The following is a 23842-nucleotide window of genomic DNA, read 5'->3' as shown; positions in this document are numbered from 1 at the left end:
TTCTCGATCTTATCTACGTGAATTGGGTTTTTTAAAATATATATATATATATTCTAAAAAAAAGTTTGATTCCCAAAAAAAAGTTATCTCACATGAATCAGAGATCAATGAATCATGCAAAATTAAATCGATGGATGTGTGCGAATAATAATAGGGACATGGAGCAACATGGCCAACCCCCAAAACATATCACATAAAATATGCTCCACACAAAAATCAAAGTCGCAACACTGAAAAAAATTTTCTCACACCACCTCAAATTTTATCAATTTTCCTATGAAATGTGAAAAAAAAAAAAAAAAAAGTTATATTCTTTCTATAATGGAAGTTTGAGTGGTTAGTCCAGTTTTATTTAGGATTATCAATTGGGTCGGAGTGTGGCCCAATATATGTTCCTCCGATCCAAAATAAAAACAATAGGTGACTATGATTCTGATCCGTGTTGGCTTTTGGGCTTAAATATTATTTAGTCCAATTTCAATATAATTATAAGCCGTGTATTTTGATTTCGGAAGCTTGAATTCGTTTGAAACCCGGCCCATTATATTTTATCAAATTGATTTAGTGATAAATTAGGTTATTAATTATAAATAGCGATGAAAATTAGAAGTACTTTATGTGTATATTTTTTAGAGGGAGTGTTATTTACACTCCAAAAAGTGTTCATAATACTATACTTTGTCTATTTAATTAATTATTAGGCAATATTATCCCTTATCTTTACTTTCCTTATATTTTATTATTCATTTTGAGACATTTTAAAATAACGATATATTAATAAATAAATTTGATAAATAATATTAATCTTAAAATTAAGATTTTAAATAATAGTCATATTTCTTATATAAGATCGTGACTATCGAAAAATTTTACACCTAAATATTCTACATATTTTGTGAAAAAATTGACTAATAAATTTTTATGTTCCTACTAAAACTTGGGTTATAGTATTCAAGATAAAATTAAGATTTTTTTTGTTATTTAAAATTTTATGTATCTTAAAAAATTAATTGACATACAAAATATAGTTCTAAGTTATTTAAGGTAGATAAAAATGTTATATTATATAAGGAAAACAATTAAAAAGAACAATATTGTCTATTAAATAATTAAATAGATAATGAGGAGCGTTATTAACAATTTTTAGAGTGTAAATGAATAACACTCCCTATTTTTTTAACCTATATAATATATATACAGTTTGTGTGATGATTTGAATCAAATGCATACAATGAACTTTTACAATTACAAGGTATGCAACGAATTTAAAAAGGTAGCAGTAACCTTGAAGATTACACGTGTCAAATAGCTGTCGCAATCAATACAGGAATTTTTTATTTGTTGTTCTTTTATTTTTTAAAAATGAATACAGGAATTAGATTAGATATAGATAACGATAAAGATAGAAGTTTGATATTCCAGAAACTTCCATGGCCCACGTGACCTACGATCAATAATTCCTCTGAATTGGACCTCAAAACGGATATTTTAATTGGTGGAATAAATAAATTTTTGGTAAAATAATTAAAAGTTTGATTTTTTTTATTAATATGTTTTCAATAGATTCTATCGTACATAATTTGTTTATTAACCCAAGTTTAATAAATTTTTTTGTATGATTTAAGAACTCACAACTATTATTTTTCTTGTGTAAATTCTCGAACTAAGACAATAATTTACAAACAACATTGATCAAATAAATTATATTGAACAAATCATGTGTGACAAAATCTATCGAAAACATATTAAAAAAAAATATATCAAACTTTTAATCATTTTGGCAAAAATTAATTTATCCCACCAATTCAAATATCCTTTTTTAGGTCCAATTCCTATAATTATTCTAAAAGGGTTGACCCCGAAGGGCCAATTCCTATAATTATTGATCGTAGGTCACATGGGCCATGGGCCTGTAGGGACACGTTGCGGCACGGGATTTGCAGGACTGCATGGATTTTGTGGAAGTTTCTGAAATATCAAACTTCTATCTATATTTATATCTATATCTATTTATCTAATCTAATTCATGTATTGAATCGTACAAAAACAAAAATTTAAAAATTACGACAGCTATTTGTCACGTGTAATCATCCAGGTTTCTATTGTTAATTTTTTTTTTCAAAAGTTTTTACTTTTTTTTTATAATTTATTAAGAAAAAAGTGAAAAGTAATTCTTAAAAATTCTCATAGACACTGTCTTAAGGTAGTGTTTGGGAGAGCTTCTAAGAAGCATTTTTCGGTTTTTTCTTCACAAAATTTCAAAATTTTGTTAAAGAAAAGTTGAGAAATACTTCTTAAAAGCTCTCCCAAACACTACCTAAATAATGTTATATCTCAATGATAAGTTGCTCCTAACTCCTAAGCATCATTTGTTTTCATTGATAAGATGATCAATGATGTAGGATATAAAAATGATAATTAATATATTTCGATAAAATATTAATAAATAACATTGTAAAAAACTTCAATTATAATAAATATTAACAATCAGTTTAAGTATTTTATAATCCTCAAAAGCGTTTTATTATTATTGTACTAATTACTGATGCACACGTATTGCATTGTGCATATATTATAATTCATGAGATGTACATAATTGTTACGTGTAATATAATAAATGAATAAATCGACATTAATTAATTAATTTATTTTTTTAATGAGAAGAAAAAGGTAAATTAAGAAAAAAAATTTGATGTGTCCAATCTATATCAAAAACAATTTTTTAATAAAACAATAAAGATAAATAAAATATAAAATTGTAGAGGTAAAACATATAGGTGGACTACCTTAAACATTACACGTGTCAAACAGCTGTCGCGAGCAATGCAAAGATAAAAGAAAAGATAAAGATAGAAATTTGATGATATTCCAGAAACTTCGATGAAATGGGTGGCGCAAAATCCACGAGCTCCCGCAAATCCGATTCCGACACGTGTCTCCCCTGGGCCATGGCGCATCCGACGTAGCATTAACAGGATGCTCGCAAATGATCCCCCACCTAAGATATATTCATTTTTTTAGTCCCCCGAAGCACAATTTCTTTTTTCATTATTTTAATGCACGATATGCATATTAATATTTATAATACTGCCTTCCGAAGTTTCCAGATTCACAGTGAGGAGTCTTCCACTCCAGCTTCTAATGGATCACTCCCGATAACCGGAAAATTTTCTCCGGATTTTGGTGAACTTGTGGTGATTTTTGTTGTGTGTGATATCACATTCACCACTAATTTATAGTTCTCTGTCTTGTGAGGGAGAAATGAAAGGCGTTGAAGAGATGGAAGATGTGGAAATGAAGAGGAATTGTGAAAGGAAGTTGGAGGTGTTGATGTGGGGATATTTCCCGGGAGTTTCGACGCAGCAGTCCTCTTTGAATTCTCCGGCTTCCGTGCGGTTTCCGGAAGATATGCTCGCCGCCGGCGATTCGTGGAAGGATGTTTGTGACGGCGGATGTGGATTTGGGATGGCTATTGCAGGTTTTTTTTTTTGGAAGCTTTCTTGCATTAGTTTGTTTGTTTCCAATGTCCACGAGGTATATTTGTCGTTTCGTGATCTGATGATAGATCAGGATCTGTGACGGTACTTGAAAGAAGTTTGAAGTTGGTTGATATTGTTCTGAAACTATATTTGAGTTGATTGTTTTATCAAAAGATTCTTCTAGTTTTTTTCCTTGGGAATATTGGAATTTATGTGTTGATTGCTGCTGATTACAAGGTACTGGGATGATATACCAGTGAGTTTAATGTAAAGTAAAATCTGCACAATTTGTTAGATCCTGAACTTTTCACAAGAGGATCTACTTGAGTCGCTATATTTGGTCTTTGATGCGTAGTAAAACTTCACTCTTCTTATGCCAAAGAGAGTAGTAAGGAGGGAGCAGGGCAAGGTATTTCCTTAAGTAGGTGTAAAGAACTGTTTGATTGACGGTGTGCACTTTGAATCGAAGAGGTGACGATTGTGGTTTGAAATCCAACATGAATTTGATTGGACGGAATCTTGTGGCTTTTGCATAAAATTTGAATTTATGAATTTTAATCTTCCCAAGCATGGAAATATCAGCTGGAGATTTCTAGAAATTAATATATCTAATGTCATGGCACCAACTTATTGTCATAGAAACAATGATGCATTTGCTTTCTTCTTGGCAGCATCCGGAAAAGTCATCACATGGGGTTCGGCTGACGATCAAGGTCAAAGTTATTTGGCCTCAGGAAAGCATGGGGTACTGTGGCTAATATCTTGATTCCTAAATCATTTTTCAAACTGTTTGGGATTGGCTAAGCATCTATTTCTTCTTACTATCATATTTCTTTTGTTTGCATATCATAAGACTCCAGAGTCATATCCACTTCCCACTAATGATCCAATTGTAAAAGCTGTTGCTGGTTGGGCACATTGTGTGTCAATTACTGGTATAATTGATAAGTAGACAGTTTGATTTATTCCATTGTCACGTACATTGTTCAAGAAGCTTGTCGGCTCTTCATTTTATCAGATTTTATAACATGAGATATTTACATTCATATACAGATAGAGAAGTATACACTTGGGGTTGGAAGGAGAGTGTTCCTTCTGGTTGGACCAGCATGAAAAGATATGATGATGACACATCCACGAAACAAAGTTCAGCAGTAACGGAACAAGGTAACATGGAGACAGTAATCTTCTGAGTGAAATTTTACTCCATAAGCATGCTAAAAAATATCTGGAAGTTCGACAGTAAAGGTTTAACACCTCAGCTGTCAGTGACAGGGAGCCAAAGCTCTAATGGTTTGAAATCTATGGCTGGCTCAGTATCTTTCTCGAATGTTAAAAAATCCGGAGACGAAAACATAAAGAGAAGAAGACTTGAAGTTCAACCCGACGATGAAGCATCATTGCTTGCAGATGAAACACTTTCAATGCCACCTTGTCTTGTAAACTTAGAACCTGGGGTAAAGATTGCGTCTGTTGCTGCTGGTGGCCGACATACATTGGCATTATCAGGTAAATCTACTCCTTCCACCATTCTGCTGCAGTCTCCTCGATACCGATGTTTGTTGAGTTTTCTCTGTGATGCTACACATTACAGCTATGCTGGTGTTTTGAGGTACCGAGCTGTAAAAAGTCATTAGCATGTTTAGCAAGAAGAATTTTATTTTAATGCATCATCTTTTTCACTGGATATAGATGTAGGACTAGTATGGGGTTGGGGCTATGGAGGTGATGGGCAGCTTGGTTTGGGTTCTCGGATGAAGGTGGTGGCTTTTCCTCAACTTATACCTTGTATAGTTCCGTCATCGAGTGAAGAAGACGGTTCTACTATGATTCATCAAGAAAGTGTGACCAAGGGAGGTAAGCGTTTCAAATCCATGGGAAATTATGTAAAAGGCATCGCTTGCGGAGGCAGACACAGTGCAGTAGTAACAGGTGAGCAACGATTTCTTTACTGAAATGATCTGATGAAAAATTCACTATACCATCTCTAAATGAAATTTCCCGCATTGCATTATCAGATGCTGGTGTGCTTCTTACTTTTGGCTGGGGATCTTATGGCCAGGTGTCCAATCATATTTGTTTTGCATTTCATATCTTAACATCTTGTGTTTTTACATTCTAGAAAGTATTTTCATGCATGCCTGCACAAAATCATTAATTCGTTATGCATAAAAGGCTTCCTGATATTCATTGGCTGAATCGGTATTATTATGCATCAAAGGCTTCTCGACCACGGTAGTCATGGCTGAGATAGGAGTTTAGAACAAAGCAAGCAATTTAGACAGTTCTAAAAGAAAATTTAAATTATGCAGTGTGGACAGGGGAATACCGATGATTCGCTGAGACCAACTTGTGTATCTTCCCTATTGGGAACTGAGATAGAAGCAGTTGCAGCTGGACTTTGGCATACAGTATGCATTTGTGCAGATGGTCGCGTCCATGCGTTTGGTGGGAACCAGTTTGGGCAGTTAGGTTTGGGAACCAATTCTGAACGGTCTGAGGTATTTCACTACTTGTTTCTTATACTGTTTCTGATCCTGGTACGAGTTTTTGTCTGTTCTGTGCTTTTTAGAAGTTCCTCAGAATCCAAATTATTACCAACTACTCTCGGTGTGAAGTTACTTTTGCAAAGAGATGATTAGCAGGTATTATTACTGTGACGTAGGAATGGGTCAATTGAAACTGATTAAAGTCATGTTAAAATGCAAAGAAAAGCGGAGAATTTACATTTGTTGTCAGAACTCTTTGTGGAAACTCTATGAAGCAGTTCTAGAATAAATTGGACTTGTGATTTCAAGTTTTTGATGAAACGCACCACAATAGGCTTGCAGTTCCATCTGGTTGAAATTTCTCCGATTTACTCTAAACATATAACTCCTTCGATAGTAAATTGACGTCAAATTTTTTTTTTTATGCCACAGGTTGTCCCCAAGCTTTTAGATGCTTCAGTTCTGGAGAATAAGAAAGCCAAAACTGTATCCGCAGGAGCTCGTCACAGTGCCATACTGACGGGTATAACTTACAACAATCTCTCCAGTTTAATACTTGTCCCGGTTTTATATTAGGTTCTCAGCTACTTCAAATCTCAACTATATCCTTATAGTAGATTGAAGGGGCGACGCACGATTATTTTCTTGGTATTCAGTGTTAACAATAATTTCCCCCACTCCATGTTCTTTGCAGGCGATGGTGAAATATTTAGCTGGGGCTGGAATAAATATGGCCAGGTGAACAACCTCGTGGCATGTTTTCTATTTACATTCATATTAATCTTTCCTCATCCAACATATTGCTCATTGGTTATGCTAACAGCTTGGCCTTGGAGACGTAATTGACAGGAGCACACCAACCCCAGTAGCTACCTTAAACTACCTTCCTAAGAAAATCGCGTGTGGCTGGTGGCATACACTCTCATTGTGCGAGCCGACCACGTAAAATTTCAACTGATGCTGGTTTAATATCCAAGCAGTGTCATTAGGATGTCGATTTATCAGAATAGTTTGCTGAGTTTTTACATATGCCTTGTGAACAATCTTGCAAGATTTTAGGAACCTCGTCATTTGCTTATTTGCATGCGTTGTGAATATTTATCACTCAAAAACCAGCAGTGAACATCTGTGCAGTGCAATAACATACAACCAAAAGTGCTGTTACCAAACTTACACCGAGTTTATACACACACATCACGAATCTGCACACCCCGTCGATATGAACTATGGGTTCTCATGCGTGTGCAGCTCAAACCTAATACAATCAACAAAGATCAACACCTTTCATATGTTTGTCTTGTTTACCATTGGCAAAGGATGTTGCAGAAGTTTCATCAAAGGCCAAAAGATATCCAATCGTTGGAAGCTCCCGGTTGCCTGCAAGGAAAATGAACAAAGTACATAGTTAGAAGGAGAATGTAGAAATTATAAACGTTATGAGTTAGGGGGCAGTTGCATAAAACCGAGGAATAGATGTATGATTTCAAACGAATAAAATTTTCACAGTAAAAAAAGCATTAATTATCTCGACTAAGTAAATTTTTAAGTAGCTTAGCGGTACTAGGTATTTTGACCAAACTTTGATTGGATTTCAATTTAGACGTTGGCTAACATTTGCCATCCAAAAAAATTTGATTTAGGAGGAAAAGTAATATGGGTTCCTAAGAACTATACCTCAACAATGAAGTGCGCCCATGAATTTTCAGAACATTCCTCCATAACAGCCTTCAGGATGTTTAGTTGTAAATGCTGTATCACATCGGCAATTTCCAGGAACCGGGCGTGGTCAGCACACAGCATCTGGTAAAAAAAAGTATTAGATGGCTAATATATTGCCAAAACGAAAAAAAAACCATGGTTCTTAATATGTATCAGCCACTACGCGATTTATCTGTTGAAGGTTAGATATATTATGTGCTTGCCTGAATAAGCATTTGTCCAGGATTGTCGAGATCTTTCACAATTATTGGGCATTGATGTTGCTCGTTCCCTAATTCTACGGCCCAACTTGTCCCATTTTGATGAACACGATTTACCTCAGCTGTAAATTCCGTGTTGTGGTTGGTTTCCTGTGAAGATATTCCAAAGTGATTTATGTCTTCCTTTGCAGCATAAATTCTAACAGTAATACTTTAACTTAAGCAAAGTACAACTACACAAATCCTTTATTCCACTGCGTCGGTCGGCTTCAACTTAAGCAAAAATAAGGCAGAAAAGAAAAATGAAAATAACGCCACCAATTTATGGTGGTCACAACTCACAAGTATTTATTCCTCTTTTGTTTTCTCTCTCTAGCATAAAGATGCAGCTGTCTTTAAATAAAAGTGATCAATAAAATTACCTCTTTTAGGACCTGATGTCGTAGTTTATCAGCTCGAGTTGTTACGTCCTTCAAAAAAAGCATGTGCTTTATGGTTTTATCTAGGAGTCCATCAATGCTACACTGCATTTATCATATACACGAAAACCGCCAGAAAATTGAGCAATACAGATTTTGTATTAGTCATAGGATAAAAACAACAGAACAAGTAGCACTTACTTTATCACTGTTCGGGACAAGATCTCGCAGCTCCTTGATACGGTCCTGGATTAACTGCCTATCTCGTGGCCTAGGCCTCTGATTAGTTGCAGTACATAATTTTGTTTTGTGGGTACTCGACAACATAGATCCTTTCCTTTGGTTCACAAAATGGTTTCCTTTTCTCCGCTGCTGTTGCTTATCAATCAATGCAGTCATTGTGCTTTCATTTGACGATGCCGAAGGAGACAAACCAGGCTCTGTATTTATTCCCGTATCAATAAATGCTGGTGTAAAGAAGCTGAAAGGAGCAGTGTTGCCTTCGCCTGAGGCATTTCGTTCGAGTTTATTACAGATTTTAGGAGAGGAAGCAAAAACTTTTCCAGGAGACGTCTTTAATGTCGTAGCAGGACTGGGTCGATTTGGAGAACTATTATCAGTGCTGCTATAAGCATCAGCAACAACAGTTTCTACAAGGTGCTCCAATTCATCATCTTTCTGCGTGGATGCAGAAGATTTCACTCCTGACAAATCCATCCAATAGGTGAGATCTCTATCGTTGATTGAGCTCCAAAGTGCGTTGTGACCTGAGACAGGGGAGTCACATATATAATTGGACTGATCCACTACAACCGGCCCAAATGCTTTTTGCAGTTCATATTCACTAGGGAAGCTCAGAATACCCCTGGTTTGACAACCATAAACAAAGTCATCGGCAGAAGAACTTGGTTCTATTGAACCTTCCTCGAAGTGAAAATCGCCCAGCTCATTTACAAATTCACCATGCTTCATCCATTGGAAATTATCACAAAGAGGAAAAGGCCTCACCTTCTCATTGAGACAAGGTTTAAAAAGGACACTTTCTGATACCTCAGATTTGTCATCTTCACATGTTAGACGATCAGATGACTGCAAACCACTTTCTTTATCAATCAGATTTCCATAAGAATTTGCCAAACCAGCTATAAATGGGTTGCACAAATCTTCAACCATGAATGCTGGCACCATCTGATCAGCAAAAAATATGTTGCAACCCTCTGAACCGTAGGAACAGATGGGCTTTTGGTCTTCATTTCTATTATTCATAGTGATGATTGATGGCTCCTCAAGATTCTCCAGGTCAGTAGACATGAGAGAGAATTTCTGAATTGGAGATACGGCGTCATATCTATCACATCTTTTGTAGGAATCAAAGTTTTGTTTGACAAAGGAGGTTAGCACAGAATCTTCAGCTACCTGATTCATTCATGAGAGTACAGATTTATTAAAAATAAATAATAACTATTGACTTTGCAGCTTGTGAGCCAATACAAAATACTTCAAGGATCACACCAATTTTACAATTACTAAATTGCCAAAATCTCGACATTGGAAATAAAAAACTAACCGTTTCCACAGATCCCAGCTGCAGAACTCCATGTGGAATAACTGGCAAAAGCAATATTGTCTGCATGAGGAGTCATCATGTGTTAGATATATATATTGAATGTGAAAAATCACTCAAATCAACTAGAAATTGTCGATTTTGTTTTCACAGTTATCTTACTTTTATACCAGCTACAAATTGGAGCAGCCATTCATCTGGATCCTGTTGAATGGGCAAACATAGTAAACTTGTTTTCATATGCCAATAACATATAAAATGTATGTGCAGACTACAGATTCTGGTAAAGAAACTCACCTCAGCAGCAAAAACAGAATCGAACACATCAGTCGTTATATTGTCAGAGTAAATCCATCGAGGAATTCCAGTAAAAGCTGCTACACCAACAACCCTACATAATTGCACTAACAAATAAGTTAACAACAGATAATCTGAGATGCATGCGTCAAACCAACTCACAAACAGAACTCCAACAGTTGATAATCCTTTGATGCACTACTTTCAAGATTTTATGTCTCAGATTCTCAATATATTATATCTGTCAAATCACCTTGCATCGCCATTTCAGTATGCAATAACCTTATCGTGCACTACTTTCCAGATTTTACTGATACATAAGTGAGCAATCCTGATTCACGCACATATGTTTCGCTTTTCCAGTGCTGATGGGAGATTAGTCCCCAAGGTTGGCATCAAAGTAACCACAACCACAAGGCACAATTATGGAATTGCAATCAACAGATAACATTCGAGATAGAGTTCCTAATTTAATTTCAACAAAATATAAAGAAAATGGATTGTCTGAAGGATTTAATTTATGAATAAAAATTGTCTCTCGATAAACTTTGCAACATACTTTTCATAACAAGTGGAATTAAACAGATGGTAAATCAATTCACAGACAGGCTTGAGATCACGTAATGACTAAGGCCTTGACAGTTCAAGACAGAAACTACAATCTACTTCTCATACCAAAGGTGAGTCATAAGTAAAACAAATAGTAAATCAAAATCATATACAAGCTTGAGATAAAATGATGCTCCAGATTTATGAGCCCTCACAGATTTACAGTAAAATATAATGATTATGGCTTCAAAAGTTGAAAACAGAAGATTACACAAATAGCACCTCAAGAAAAATGACGAGCAAAGCTTACCCATTCCCAAAAGCATGAGAAGCGCCAGACATTTCAGCCACTGCAAGTCCAATTGGATATTCACCAAGAGATCCATCGTGCAATCTTGAATTAAAATTGGAGTAAGGTACATCATCCGAGCTGTCAAAGTAGAAATCTTCCATTGGCACCATAGAATCTCTTTGATTAGTAATGTCACAGAAGCTATCTTCCCATGTCAAAACCCTGAAATATCCAGTCATTTTCTATTTAAAAGCTGTCATAAAGGTATTAACTAACCCATAACAAAAGCACCAAGGACATAATCTTCTTCAAAATGATAATCACACGTGTGGAATTAACACCTAGATAAAATTTTCAGAAATGAAGTAACAAAGGCATAAGGCCGTAGACTTAATTTCATTAGATAGGATTTACTAGAGGATCCTTGGCATATCTCACACTTTCAATCGTCAATGCATGATTTGATTCCTAGAAACGATAGTGAGCTTGGAGCTGACTCCTAGAATTAATTTGATCGGACCAAATAGCAATTCCCCAGATAAATCTACCCCCTGATATCTTTGCCATGGAACTGGCCCCCTTTTGATGCTCACTTCTTCCTAGATCCTACTGCATAAATATCACTGCAATCTACCAAATTATTAAAATAGATTATAAGAAACAAGATTGAGCTTCCACGTTACAGTATCAACAAAGACAAAGACGAAGACGAAAGTACATGTGAATGAGTCTCTCTATCTCTTTCTAACATAATAATTGAGTTGATGACGAGGATGTAATACGGTTTAAAGAAGGGAGCTAACACACACAAGCGCAGTAAAAAAATATATACGTGATCGCCGCGTCTGAGTGTTGACTTACATTTCAGGTTCGTACTTAAGCTTCCAGAACGCCGCATAATTCCAAGGAGAATTGCAGCAAAGGCTTTGGAGAAACGACCTCAAGGAACTAATCCTCATGGATAAAATATTTGGACTATCTTAGATTACAAATAAAAACCAACCAGTTAACTGAAAAACATTAGCTACCCCTATACGATGCTCGTCCTGCCTGCACTATCCTTAGAGTATCTCTTCGTTTCTTTGGAGGTTCAATTGGCTTCAATAACAGAGAAATCAACATCTTCGACTATAACGATTTTGGATACACCGGTTATAAAAGCTATTACAAAAGGTACTATCAGTGATAGAGAACTGTAATTACTTTCTTTCCACAAGTGTCCATGATATTCTACAAGTAGAGATACTGAAAAACTACTAAACAGGTAATTAGAACTGGATGGAAGCTGCGATCCCACTCGATCAAAAGCTGACAATAACTACAGCTGAATCCACGATTATCAAACTAAATCGGAAACCGTAAATTTCCGAGTGTATCACACACAAACCACCGAGATGTGATAATGTAAGATGGAAAGTTGTAGCAACGCGTGGAAGGACAACGTCAGTGGCGTAAACCAGCTCGAAAACTGCAAAAAAAAAACAAGCAGTATTAGCCAAAATTTTCTTAAAAAAAAACACATATATGCACCAAATCCATCCGCAGATGCAGCAAAGAAAAGCGAACAGCAATGAAACTTAACTTTCCAACACTCAAAATGTAGAAGACTTACAGTAATGTAAACTTTCAACTAACAGAATGGTGGAAAAATTGAAACTCGTTTGCCTCCATTACCGACGGTTTCGAACTTGATCACAGGATCTGAAATTGGATACGATTTGATGTTTCAAATGATCGAAAGTGGGGAGGATTGGATTTGGGGCAAATGGCTTTTGCTTTTGGTGGGAAGACTTTTTTGACTTCTTAATATAATTTGAGGAGTAATTCTAATTTATAGTGTATCCTGGCCCAGTGGGCTCTGCCTTTTTCTAAAATATCTTGTCGTTTTCCGGACTTCAAATTCGTCCAGAATTGGATTTAATGATTCCTCGGCGCACTATGATTCCGATTTCCGGGCGCACTAACGTAATTTTTTCCAAATAACTGAAATCAAAATAATTAATTATTATGTTGGTTTTTATCTCTTTTTTTGTTTATTCTGAAAATATATTTTATAATAATTATTCTTTTTTTAAAACAATAATTAGTCTTGAATACCGAATAAATTTTCCCCCTTGAATAATATGCTGGAAAGGAAAAAAAAATTCATTGTTCAAGACTCATTTGTGCTACAATTGTGCAGAGATTTCAAAAGTTTAAGTTTAGTTTTCAATGCTAAGAAAAACGTGAAATTTCATACGATCTATTCAACAGTTAATGAGACCCCTTACTTTTATGGTAATGCACAAATCATAAACGTTTTGATCTTAACATAAATATTTTTTGGAATTTATTAAATTCCAAGCTGGGACAAGAGGGGAGATATGTCCTTTTACACAAAAAAATTCATTTGTGACGGTCTTACAGAATAATTTTGTGAGACGTTTTTTTTTATTTAGAATATCATATAAAGTACTATTTTTTATGTCAAAAATATTATTTCATATTATAAATAAGAGTCAAGTTGGCCAGTGACGGAGCCACGGGTTAAGCCACCCGAAACTCCCAAATTTTTTTAACATTTTTTTATATATCAATTATGTAAAAAATTGGATTAATTTGTTATTCGTTTGAATGTCTTTGATCAAAAAATTAACAGATATTGAAATTTAAAATTTTAACCCAACTGGAGGTGTGATGCCGTTTCAAAATAGACACGTGCTGTTTGCTCTAAATGAGAAAAGATACCTCATTGGCAGGCTATGAAAATACGAAATTCAAGCCCACAAGGGCATAGGCGAGTTGGTAAGGCCTGAGGTGACGTGAAAAGAAATTTTCCAGCGTTGCGGGTTCGATTCTCGTGTGGAGCATATTCCTCATTGAAATATTTGGGGATATGCTTTGGGGGTTGGACCATGTTGTTCCCTCCCTCAGGTCCCTGCCTACTCGTGCACATCTTTCGATTTAACCCCGCATGAGCCAATGGATCTCTGACTTATATGAGATGAGGTCCCCTTCGAAGTCAACCTTTTTTACAAATAGAAAATACGAAATTCAATGAATGTCCAAATTTCAAACCATTTGGTTAGACCGAATCCAAGTCCCAACAGCTACACATTTCCATAACTAAAATATTCACATCAAACTACAAATCCATTTTGACTTGTACAATTTCCATCAAATAATTCAATTCCAACCGAAAAATCATTTGATGAGTTTGGATCCGAGAGCTGTAAAATTTTATTAAAAAACAAAACGAAAGCAGTTGATGTTTGATGTAAAAGCAGAAGCCAAAAATTCAAAAGCCGTCCATATCATAGTCAATTAATCAGAGTTAATTAATTAAAATAATATTCCAATAATTGAATAGAACGTATCAGATGAAGACAACGTTTCCAGTAAGCATATACCAATAATCGAAATGTATATTATTGGTCAATTCATAGGCTTTATTTTATCTTTACGTTGACTAAATCGCACTAATTACTCATAATTAAACATAGATTGCATCACTGACTCTTCTAGATTCAGTGAACATATTCAGTATTCGATAAGTTGAGTTTGTGCGTCTGCCTCCTTATAAAATTCAGCCAAGTTGCGTATCTAACAATCAACAATCCGTATATTTCATTACTCTAGTTGTCGTGTGTGTGTGTGTGTTTTTTTTTTTTTTTTTTTTTGAATCAAAGGATAACATTTTTCATTACTGTAGTTTTTTTTTTTAGAGTGTTCATTACTGTAGTTGTTTTGAAGTATGAATATATGTTGTCAACTATAATATTTTATTAATCTCCTAAAAAAACATATAATATTTTATTATGAGAAAATGTAGATTATATTCACATAAAAAAGCTATCATATATGATGATGGTTGTAAAACCAGGGCCCGGGCTATCAGGGTAGTGTTGTGGGCCTGACGTGGTGACCGGGCTAATAGAAGTGATATATGAGCTGCCCCTCCTTAATCAAGATGAACTGCACACCAAAGAAGGGGATAAAAAGCACGTTAGTGGGATGCCGGAGGAAGTTTCGGCGGGGCCACTCCGATGCTTAAGTTAGACTTAGAAATAAAGTGGGCTTTTTAGAGAAAATGAGTATAGTGCTTTTCAACTTTAGGTGAACATACCTCTACCAATATCTGTGACCAGATATTTAAAGGCCTTGGAATGAGAGTGTCCCTCCGCAATTCCAGGGTAGTGGCCACGATCTGGATCGTGGGTGTGGTAGTTGCCCATGTTTGCCTGTAACGTACGATGAACCCGAAAAGCTTGGGTTGGTGATAATCGTGGGGATCATGCCCCTAAAACATGGGCCTTATATAAGTCCTGCCGACCTGGTATTCCGGGTTCCTGAGGCTACTGGGCTACCTTAATACAACCCTACCACTCCGGGTCATTCGTGTCCCGGGCCCCCTGGCTTATCGGGACATCACTACTCATCCCAAAAATAGTCGGGCTAAAGTCTTAATCGTTGTCCCGACGTACAGTTCCGCCACCCTTGCTTTAATACAACCCTGTAATCCATGACTGTTTATGCCCCCGTTCCCCAGGGCATATGCGGCCCTGCTCCCCTGTCTTGCCGGGGCATCACTACTCAGGCCAAAAATAGTCGGGCTAGAGTCTTACTCCCTGTCCTGACTTACAGTCCTGCCCCTAGCTGTTCAAAGGTTTGCTACCCCGGCCTTGTAGGTGTATCGTTCAGTAATGTCCAAAAATCGTAGGGCCGACGTTAACCCTAGAATTTTGAAAAGACGGGCAGGTGTCAGAAGCCGTTATCTGTCCTTTCGACTGCCCGCGTGATCATTACGCTGCCCGGTTCAACTTCCCAAGATCATCCTTACCCTTCGATCATCTTTTCATCTACGGCCAGCATTAAAGCTCTTCGCCTATAAAAACAAAACCCCCTTCCTTCACTTCTTCTTTACCTTCCCTATTCACGTATTCCCTCCCTGCTACCAAACTTCTCCGGCTCCGGCGACTCCGCGTAGCTTGCTTTCTTCTGTAAGTTTTCTATCTATCTCATCTTAAAGTTTCCTTGTCCTTTGAACATGTCGAATTCCACATCTTCAACTTCTGGTGGCCACGTTCGTGGCTCCTCTGATATAGAATCCGAGGCCTTACGCCACGATTCTCCCCCTCCTGTGACCTCCCATGTTCGATCCACAGTAGCTCCCTCCTCCTCTCGTCCGAAAAAGGCTAAAATCGGGCCTTCTAAGGACAAGGGTAAGGCTAAAGTATCCGAGTCTGGGCCTCTCCTTCCCTTGCCCAAACCAAACCCCGAAGGTCCCTGGTTCTCCCATTTTACCAGTACCCTCCGCCCAGAAACCATAGAGGAACTTAAGCTTATGGGTAACATTCCTCCGGCGTATTCAATTCTCATTCCAGGGCCCCTAGGCCGGGCTGACCAGCCGCCCGAGGGGTTCTATACCTTCTTCAGGGAACAGCTCAGGAATGGGCTTCGTTTCCCTATTCACCCCTTTTATTATAAAATTGCTTCTTTTTACAAGGTTCCCTTGAACCAATTTCATCTCAATGCCTTCCGCATGATGGCTGCCACTTATGTTCTTTTTAAAGCGAACAACTTAGCCATCACCCCTCTCATCTTTCACTACTATTATGCCTGCCATTTCACGGAGATGGCTTTTTCTTTGAATGCCCGGCAGAATGCCCGGTTTCTAGATGATACCCCGTCCTCGTGGAAGGGATGGAAAGAGAGATTCTTTTATATTCAACTCCCTGGTGCCCGAACCAGACCTACCCAATTCTTGACGGCCCTTCCTCCTCAACCCGAGCTCCCTAAAAATTATAAGTTGGAGGAGCCCTACCTCCGAACCCAAGAGCTAGTGGAAAACCAAAAGTTTTCTTCAGCCCCTCTCCTGGAGGAAAAAAGTTTGAATGATTACGGGCTGGGTGCCCGGGTAACTGATCCGGTTGATCGGATTATTGATGAATATGATGAGTCGGCCCCAGTCCCTGGTATGCTTTACTGTTACCATGTATTTGCTTCTCTTACATGCTGTTTGTAATGTACCGATTTTTATCATTTTTGCGCAGCATCCCCAGCCCCGCCTAAGAAGAAAAAATCTCGACTGATGAAGCAGGCCTTTGCTCAGAAATGGGCAGCCGAGAAGGCAGCTGCCCGGGAAAAGGAAGAAGCCAGGGCTGTAGAGGCAGCGAGAAAGGCCCGAGTTCTTCAACTAGCGGAGGAACGCAGGGCTCAACAAGGCCTAGGTGAGGAGGCTGCCACTGCAGTTGTCATCTCCGAGGTCGCCGCTCCTTCACCTTCTGCCATACCCCTGCCATTTCCATCTGTGGAGGCAGGGTGGACGAATGAGCCGGCTCCTTCTGCTACCGGTCCCTCCTCTCCTTTGACGCGGAAGAGGAAAACCATAGAGGAGCCAGAAATAGTCATTCTTAGTGAACCAGAAGAGGTGGCTCCTTCCTCTCCCTCCTTCCCCCCATTGGCCCCCTTTTACCAGGCTGCCCAGGGATCTAGTCCCTTTGGTGCAAGGGAAAATATATTCCAAGCCGGGGCCTCTGGCCGGGGAGTGCGGATGCTGAAGGACCTCTTGACTTCTGCGGAGCAGCTCCACCTCTACAACCAAAACCCAACCGTGAAGTATTTCGAGGGCACCAACCGGGTTATATTCGTAAGTTTACTTCTTCTAGTCTCGAACGTGTCATGTTTTCTATTTCTAACACCTCTGCTTTCAGGGACTGCATATGCTGGTGGACAGCTATGAAGATGCGACCAAATTTGGTCGGATTGAGACTGATCGGGCACACGTAGAGGCTGAGAAATCTCGGGCTGCCGCGGAGTTGATCAAAAAGCTGGAACAAGACTTGATGATGGCACAACAAAGTCATGATCAAGTGGCGTCTAGTATCCGTTCAGCCCTGGAGGCGGCCGAGCAAAGTCTTCACTCTGCTCAGCTGGATCGTGCCCGCTCTGAAGCTGATCTAGGGCAGGCTCGAGATGCTCTAGCCACCACTACGGGTGAGTTAAGGGCGGCGGAAAACCGGGCTGCAAGCGGCTAGCGCAATGGATAAAGCGGAGAAAGCAGTGTCAGCTCTGAAATATTATAGTGATGTCCCGGTAAGCCAGGGGGCCCGTGACACGAATGACCCGGAGTGGTAGGGCTGTATTAAGGTAGCCCAGTAGCCTCAGGAACCCGGAATACCAGGTCTGCAGGACTTATATAAGGCCCGTGTTTTAGGGGCATGATCCCCACGATTATCACCAACCCAAGCTTTCCGGGTTCATCGTACGTGACAGGCAAACATGGGCAACTACCACACCCACGATCCAGATCGTGGCCACTACCCTGGAATTGCGGAAGGACACTCTCATTCCAAGGCCTTTAAATATCTGGTCACAGATATTGGTAGAGGTATGTTCACCTAAAGTTGAAAAGCACTATACTCGTTTTCTCTAAAAAGCCCACTCTATTTCTAAGTCTAACTTAAGCATCGAAGTGGCCCCGCCGGAACTTCCTCCGGCGTCCCACTAACGTGCTTTTTATCCCTTTCTTTGGTGTGCAGTTCATCTTGATTAAGGAGGGGCAGCTCATATATCACTTCTATTAGCCCGGTCACCACGTCAGGCCCACAACACTACCCTGATAGCCCGGGCCCTGGTTTTACAACCATCATCAATATATATATATATATATATATATATATTACTTAATGGCGCTATTATTCAGTGCGCATTTGAGTAAACCTCAATGTTAAACACTTAAAGTAGTTTAAACTCAATCTATCCATGATATCGCTACGTATACTGATTTTGCTAGTCATGGACTGATGTATATTTTCATTAAAAAATGTATATAAATGAAAAATCAATATATATCACGATTATTGATATCATATGAAAAAATATTAAAATTAAATCATTATTGCACATCCGATATCGCATCGGAAGATGATCATATACCGCTAATAGGAAAAATGAAGCGACAAGAGGGGCGATCACTTCTATTATTTAAATTGCTTGCAAAAGTCTTTCTTTTATACATGAATTGCAGTGTAATTTAGTGATTCGGCATCGATTGTTTATCTGACTAATTTTTTTAAGCATAACAAATGTGATTTGTATAACTGGTAAAAGTTTACATGACAAAATTGAAGTAAACTGTTGAGCGACCAATGTGACGGTGCGATGTTCCCAAGTTGGGAGACACGACAGCTCAATGGTAACCGCCCCAATATGATAGAGACAACATCAATTTCAACATTTTTACATACGTTATTTATTTTATAATCAAGTCGAGACTTAGATTTCATTCGACTTTACTTGTTAAAGAATCATCAGCCAGCCACGTTATAATTCACAATCTAGTATCTTCTCGGCATCTTAATATGTATTCAAGACAATCTTTCAACAAAAAAAAATATGTATTCAAGACAAACTGAAATCACTTTATCCTTAATTCAAATATTATGAATGAGATTAGTTTTGTTATATGGATTTCTGACACAACCCTAACTATATGTTAAGAGAATTATTATTTACTAAAAAATTTTAGATTTTTGTTAGTTCTGTTATCAACAAAAGCAGACCAGCGCAAAAATGGGCTCTCGTCAAAGAGGCCTCCGCCTCGCCCGACTTTGGAAGGGGCCCAATTTTTTTAAAAAAATTATATATACATGCTAAGATGACGTTCATTGAAATCTAAAAAAAAAAAATATAACGAATGTTAAATAAAAATAATACCAATTTTAATTTTTTTATATATAATTGTTCAACATCTTTTTTTCAAATTCGGTTTTAAGCAATATCAAGAAACTTCTGAGTTTTTTTAAAAAAACAAATGGAGAAATTAATAAATAAACTTTAAGATTGAAGGACTCTTTTATGAAGTTTCAACTATTTTTTTAGTAACAATAGCCGTTCAGACACTAATAGTGAGGAGTTGTGTTTGGAGTTAATTGTATTAAGATGCTATTAAACAAATGAGAAAGAGTAACTGATATATTACAATATTTGACAATCTGAATAATTTATTTTTAAATACTAAAATTGCACATACAATTTTGTTAATCATATCAAGAAAAATTATATGAGCAAAAAATAGCTTCTTAAGTTGAACTAATCAAGAATTATATTTGATAAAAAAATATTACAAGGTATATTAATTAGAATACACAAATTTAAAAAATATTGGCGCATCTAAAATATCTATATGAATAATATTTATGTCATTGTTTCAAATCTTTGTGGACATATTATTGATGTAATATATTGTTTATAGTGTATTTATATATTGTTTATCATATTTATTATTTGTGTTTACCTTTATTGTAATATAAGAAAATCAATATTTTATTTTCGCCACAGGACTCAGGTACGGCTCTGGACTCTTGCATAATTTATGGGGTATATCAGCCCATGTGTCATAAATATTTGTATTTTCTTGCACTAGCATTACACCACATCTCACACATACGCTTCAGAATTGCTGCACTATTTGCCGTGTTGAATTGAATTAAGCTTTTGGCTTGCTACCAACTATGGGTGTTTACGGATTGATTAACCGCTCGAATTGAATCGAAATCGAAAATCGAACCAAAAATTCGGTTTGTTTGATATTTGGTTTTTTAGTTCGGTTTTTTCTCCTGATTAACCGAACCAGAACTGTTATTTCTTCTTTTTTTTTTAATTTTTTTAAAATCATTTTTATTTTTATTAATAAAATAAATAATAATAAATACAAAAAACTAACGAAAATAGTAAAAAAAAAATTAAATTTCGGTTAAAATAAAAAATCGAAGCAAAAAACCGAATAAAATTCGGTTTTTAACCAAACCGTTGAATTCGGTTCGATTTTTAGATTTGGATTTCAGACGAATCGATTCGGTTCAGTTAAATATTATCCTGTTACTCCCCTGATTATAAAAAAATATTGTGTAATATATGTTGATTTGAGTGAAAATATTATTTTTATTTTTTATTTTAAAAATATTAATTTTAATTTTGACCAAAGACCGAGTTGACTCCTCTAGCAGATAAAAAAAAATAAAAATAAAATTTATATTAATTTGCAACTTCTAAATATAAGTGATTATATATTTTTTTGTTCCTAAATTTTTAGAAACTCTAAAAATTAGTGATTATTGATTTTTAGTTCATAAGACTCCGTTTCAGATACATGTGTATTCAAGTTCAACAAGAGTTAACATGTGTGTGTAATACTAAAAAGTAACTATATGATCAGAACACAATACGACATATACTTTTCAAACCCAATTCTCAACATGAATGAAAATTAACACACAACCTCATACCACTAGCTTCGAAAATTAGGGCCTGATTTGATTAGCCGAGCTAGCTCTCAAAAGAGAAGGCCCACCATGCAGCACGTTCCACAAATTTCTATAACTCGGGCCTACTGTTTCTGGGCTTTCTGCTCCCTCGAATCTCGATAAATGTCTCGGTGGTTTGGGCCGTTCGTCAATGTTACAAGCAAGCTCTACAACATCAGCTTGTGAACTTTGAATTCGAATTTCTAGAAAATTAATCGAGTCTAATTCAAGGTTAAAACACTCCACTTGACTGAGCTCGAGTATAAAAACTTTTCCAAGTCGAGCTCAAGTAAGGTGCTTCTCAAATTTAACTCGAAATCTCGAATCACATCAACAATTACTTCGATATAGTATTGATTATATCAAGAGAAGATCAAATGATTTCAAGAAGAAACTGACAGAAACTAGAAGAAACAAATTTTCGTGATAAACGATCACGGGGATATCGTGTAGTATCGGTCTTCATCCAACCGATGCCGTTCGTGGCAAATAAACATGTAAAACACGCGGTGAAAATTTCAACGTTCAAACTGAAGCCAATATCCAAAACATTACATAAGACGACACTGCAACAAGGAACCATGTGAGAAATGCTAGAGCTATAGAGAGCTCGAATCTGTTACATGGAAGATGTGTCGGACCAGTGCAAAACTTCAAGTCTTTCGCATATAAAACTGCAATCCCTGCTGACGAGCACGCAGCAGCAAGCGATAATGTCGCTGTTACCTGCATTTTAGTATTATAATATAATTATTCAAAAAGTCGCGAATGAACTAGGAAGAACAGCTGGATCACATCAAGCAAGGGGAAGGGTGTTCAGCGATGCAGCAAGTAGAACATAAAGGGCGTCCGGCAGAAATTACCCAATCGCCAACAACGAACAGGCTCACTAGAACAGGACTATGGAGGTCTCTTTTTATCCGCAAAGCATACATATCAAGACATGCTAGTCCAAAGCTCCATAAAACTTGAAGCCCCATCGATGCAATAAGATAGCTGAATCCAAAGCCAAATCGAATCAAAACAATGAAATGAGTAGATTCAACAAACCTCATTGAAAAAGCAATCAACAGGCACCAGGCTCCATATTTACAGCATGTATTGTTATCGCAGTTTGAAAGGAAGTCTCTTGTATACCTCTTGTTTATAAATTACAAACCAACAATTGGAAAAGAAGAAGATTGCATGTATATTCAACCACGAATTCAGCCCCTCGACTGAAATCGGTATGGCCAGAGATCAAACCGATTGCAACCAACAAAATACTTTTTTAGTTAACTTCCAAGTTTCCAAATCTCCACAACGGCAGACACGCCAGGTCTTTTCCATCAACATAACCTAAGCACCTTAATCAATCAACTGTCCCAGTCAGTTATTACCATTTCCAGGCCAGCATTCAAATGTGATAAACAACCTTAAATTCCCAAAATGTATTTCAAGATGCTGCAAATTCAGCTATCACCAAAACAAAGGTAATAATTTCAAGCCATTCCCATGCTTTCCAAGCAAACCAAGATCAAGCAAGAATTGAACTTTCAACATCATGTAGCAACAGATCCTATGTATCTGGCTTACAGTAAAATCAAAAGCGGATGTTGCCAATTAACTCAACGCAAAAAAAAATAAAAAAATCAATAAGCAATAAATAAGAGAAATCAGATTTACCAATAAGCGGTGAAGTTAGAAAACCCAAGAGCAGAAACCATAGCTCCAATGGAGCCAGCTGCAAATAAGCACTGCCCAATTCTTAACAGCAAGCCACTCACAGTTCCTGGACTTCCAAACAAATCCTTCATCTTTACTTCCAAAAACAAAAACAAAAAAATGTATTTACTTGCTTCAAATCTGAAGGGCCCTTCTCCTAAGAAATGGAAAAAAGAGCAAAGGGCCCTCTCCAAACGCCTAGATTCCTCCGATTACCACCATTTTCGCAAACCCATTTCAATAAACTATTCTCCGAATGCATACGATTCCAAAATTCGCTTGTGTAGTGCTCAGAATGCGTGAATGGAGTTGGTTGGATTGGGAGTGATAAAGAACCGTTGGGGGTTCGTTCCAAGAAAATCATGACAAAAAATCTTGATGGGCTGTGTCATATAGTATGTATCTTTTGACTTGTTAACGTTCATAAACTTCGATTTTCAGAGTCATTACTAATATTTAATGGAGAAAGAACACTGTAACAGCGACTGAAATTGCGTGTTAATAATTATTATTATTTTAATCTCCTCATTTAATGGTTTGTCTCGGTCGGGACCAATTTGTCTTCTGTATGTTCCGTATAATTCGGTTCGTTGATTATTCTGATTTCTGTGCATATCAAAGTTAAATTCACCATTTTATTTATTAAAAAATAAATTAATTTTAGAATGTCTCGTGAAGTATCGCAAGCACAAAAACAGAGTTGCCGATTCCATGAGTTAAATTCGTGAGATGAACATTTTATTTGGTTCACTCGTAAAAAATAATATGTTGAAAATATTGTTTTTTTTATAAACAAAAGAAAGTTGATTCGTTTGATAAATAAAAATATGTACGATCGTCTCAT

At 36.9% G+C, this 23842-nt stretch overlaps 3 protein-coding genes across 8 annotated transcripts; 1 reads left to right on the top strand and 2 right to left on the bottom strand.

The window, feature by feature from the left end:
- The first annotated feature begins 2772 nt into the window (after positions 1–2772).
- Positions 2773–6928, top strand: LOC140877740 (ultraviolet-B receptor UVR8-like). 5 transcript variants are annotated; one of them, XM_073281312.1, is made up of 11 exons: positions 2773–3478; positions 4151–4224; positions 4333–4414; positions 4533–4646; positions 4797–4988; positions 5172–5411; positions 5498–5541; positions 5792–5980; positions 6401–6491; positions 6663–6706; positions 6792–6928. In XM_073281312.1, exons 1-11 carry the CDS (start codon positions 3262–3264, stop codon positions 6912–6914), a joined length of 1410 nt encoding a protein of 469 aa, XP_073137413.1. In that variant the 5' UTR covers positions 2773–3261; the 3' UTR covers positions 6915–6928. The 5 variants fall into 5 exon arrangements, 3 of the variants coding, with proteins under 3 accessions (XP_073137413.1, XP_073137412.1, XP_073137411.1); XM_073281311.1 differs by having other exon boundaries at positions 4755–4988; XM_073281310.1 differs by having other exon boundaries at positions 4749–4988.
- A 279-nt stretch (positions 6929–7207) lies between these two features.
- LOC140877739 (transcription factor EMB1444-like) lies at positions 7208–12799 on the bottom strand. Of its 2 annotated transcripts, XM_073281307.1 has the most exons (11): positions 12621–12799; positions 11870–12476; positions 11027–11230; positions 10168–10261; positions 10033–10074; positions 9874–9933; positions 8508–9722; positions 8310–8411; positions 7891–8037; positions 7643–7768; positions 7208–7345 (listed from the first exon to the last, which is right to left on the bottom strand). In XM_073281307.1, exons 2-11 carry the CDS (start codon positions 11965–11967, stop codon positions 7253–7255), a joined length of 2181 nt encoding a protein of 726 aa, XP_073137408.1. In that variant the 5' UTR covers positions 11968–12476; positions 12621–12799; the 3' UTR covers positions 7208–7252. The 2 variants fall into 2 exon arrangements, with proteins under 2 accessions (XP_073137408.1, XP_073137409.1); XM_073281308.1 differs by lacking the exons at positions 11870–12476; positions 12621–12799 and adding an exon at positions 11447–11818.
- Positions 12800–21705: 8906 nt separating this feature from the next.
- Positions 21706–23390, bottom strand: LOC140883046 (CASP-like protein 5B2). Its single transcript, XM_073289347.1, has 3 exons — positions 22960–23390; positions 22158–22290; positions 21706–22020 (listed from the first exon to the last, which is right to left on the bottom strand). Exons 1-3 carry the CDS (start codon positions 23088–23090, stop codon positions 21820–21822), a joined length of 465 nt encoding a protein of 154 aa, XP_073145448.1. The 5' UTR covers positions 23091–23390; the 3' UTR covers positions 21706–21819.
- Between the last annotated feature and the right edge of the window lie 452 nt (positions 23391–23842).

This window comes from Henckelia pumila, chromosome 2, assembly GCF_033568475.1.
Source record: "Henckelia pumila isolate YLH828 chromosome 2, ASM3356847v2, whole genome shotgun sequence".
Lineage (NCBI taxonomy): Eukaryota > Viridiplantae > Streptophyta > Magnoliopsida > Lamiales > Gesneriaceae > Henckelia > Henckelia pumila.
This window is presented reverse-complemented; position numbering and strand designations above follow the sequence as displayed.

Excerpts from the sequence above, each read along its gene's own strand:
- LOC140883046 (XM_073289347.1), bottom strand. The coding sequence starts at position 23,090 with ATGAAGGATTTGTTTGGAAGTCCAGGAACTGTGAGTGGCTTGCTGTTA. Across the intron at positions 22,291-22,959 it reads TCTAACTTCACCGCTTATTG|CTATCTTATTGCATCGATGG; the intron begins GTAAATCTGATT and ends CTTTGGATTCAG. Across the intron at positions 22,021-22,157 it reads TGTTCGTTGTTGGCGATTGG|GTAACAGCGACATTATCGCT; the intron begins GTAATTTCTGCC and ends ACTAAAATGCAG.
- LOC140877739 (XM_073281307.1), bottom strand. The coding sequence starts at position 11,967 with ATGAGGATTAGTTCCTTGAGGTCGTTTCTCCAAAGCCTTTGCTGCAAT. Across the intron at positions 11,231-11,869 it reads CTTAAGTACGAACCTGAAAT|GGTTTTGACATGGGAAGATA; the intron begins GTAAGTCAACAC and ends TGGATATTTCAG. Across the intron at positions 10,075-10,167 it reads ATTCTGTTTTTGCTGCTGAG|GATCCAGATGAATGGCTGCT; the intron begins GTGAGTTTCTTT and ends CCCATTCAACAG.
- LOC140877740 (XM_073281310.1), top strand. The coding sequence starts at position 3,262 with ATGAAAGGCGTTGAAGAGATGGAAGATGTGGAAATGAAGAGGAATTGT. Across the intron at positions 3,479-4,150 it reads ATTTGGGATGGCTATTGCAG|CATCCGGAAAAGTCATCACA; the intron begins GTTTTTTTTTTT and ends TCTTCTTGGCAG. Across the intron at positions 4,647-4,748 it reads TTCAGCAGTAACGGAACAAG|TGACAGGGAGCCAAAGCTCT; the intron begins GTAACATGGAGA and ends CTCAGCTGTCAG.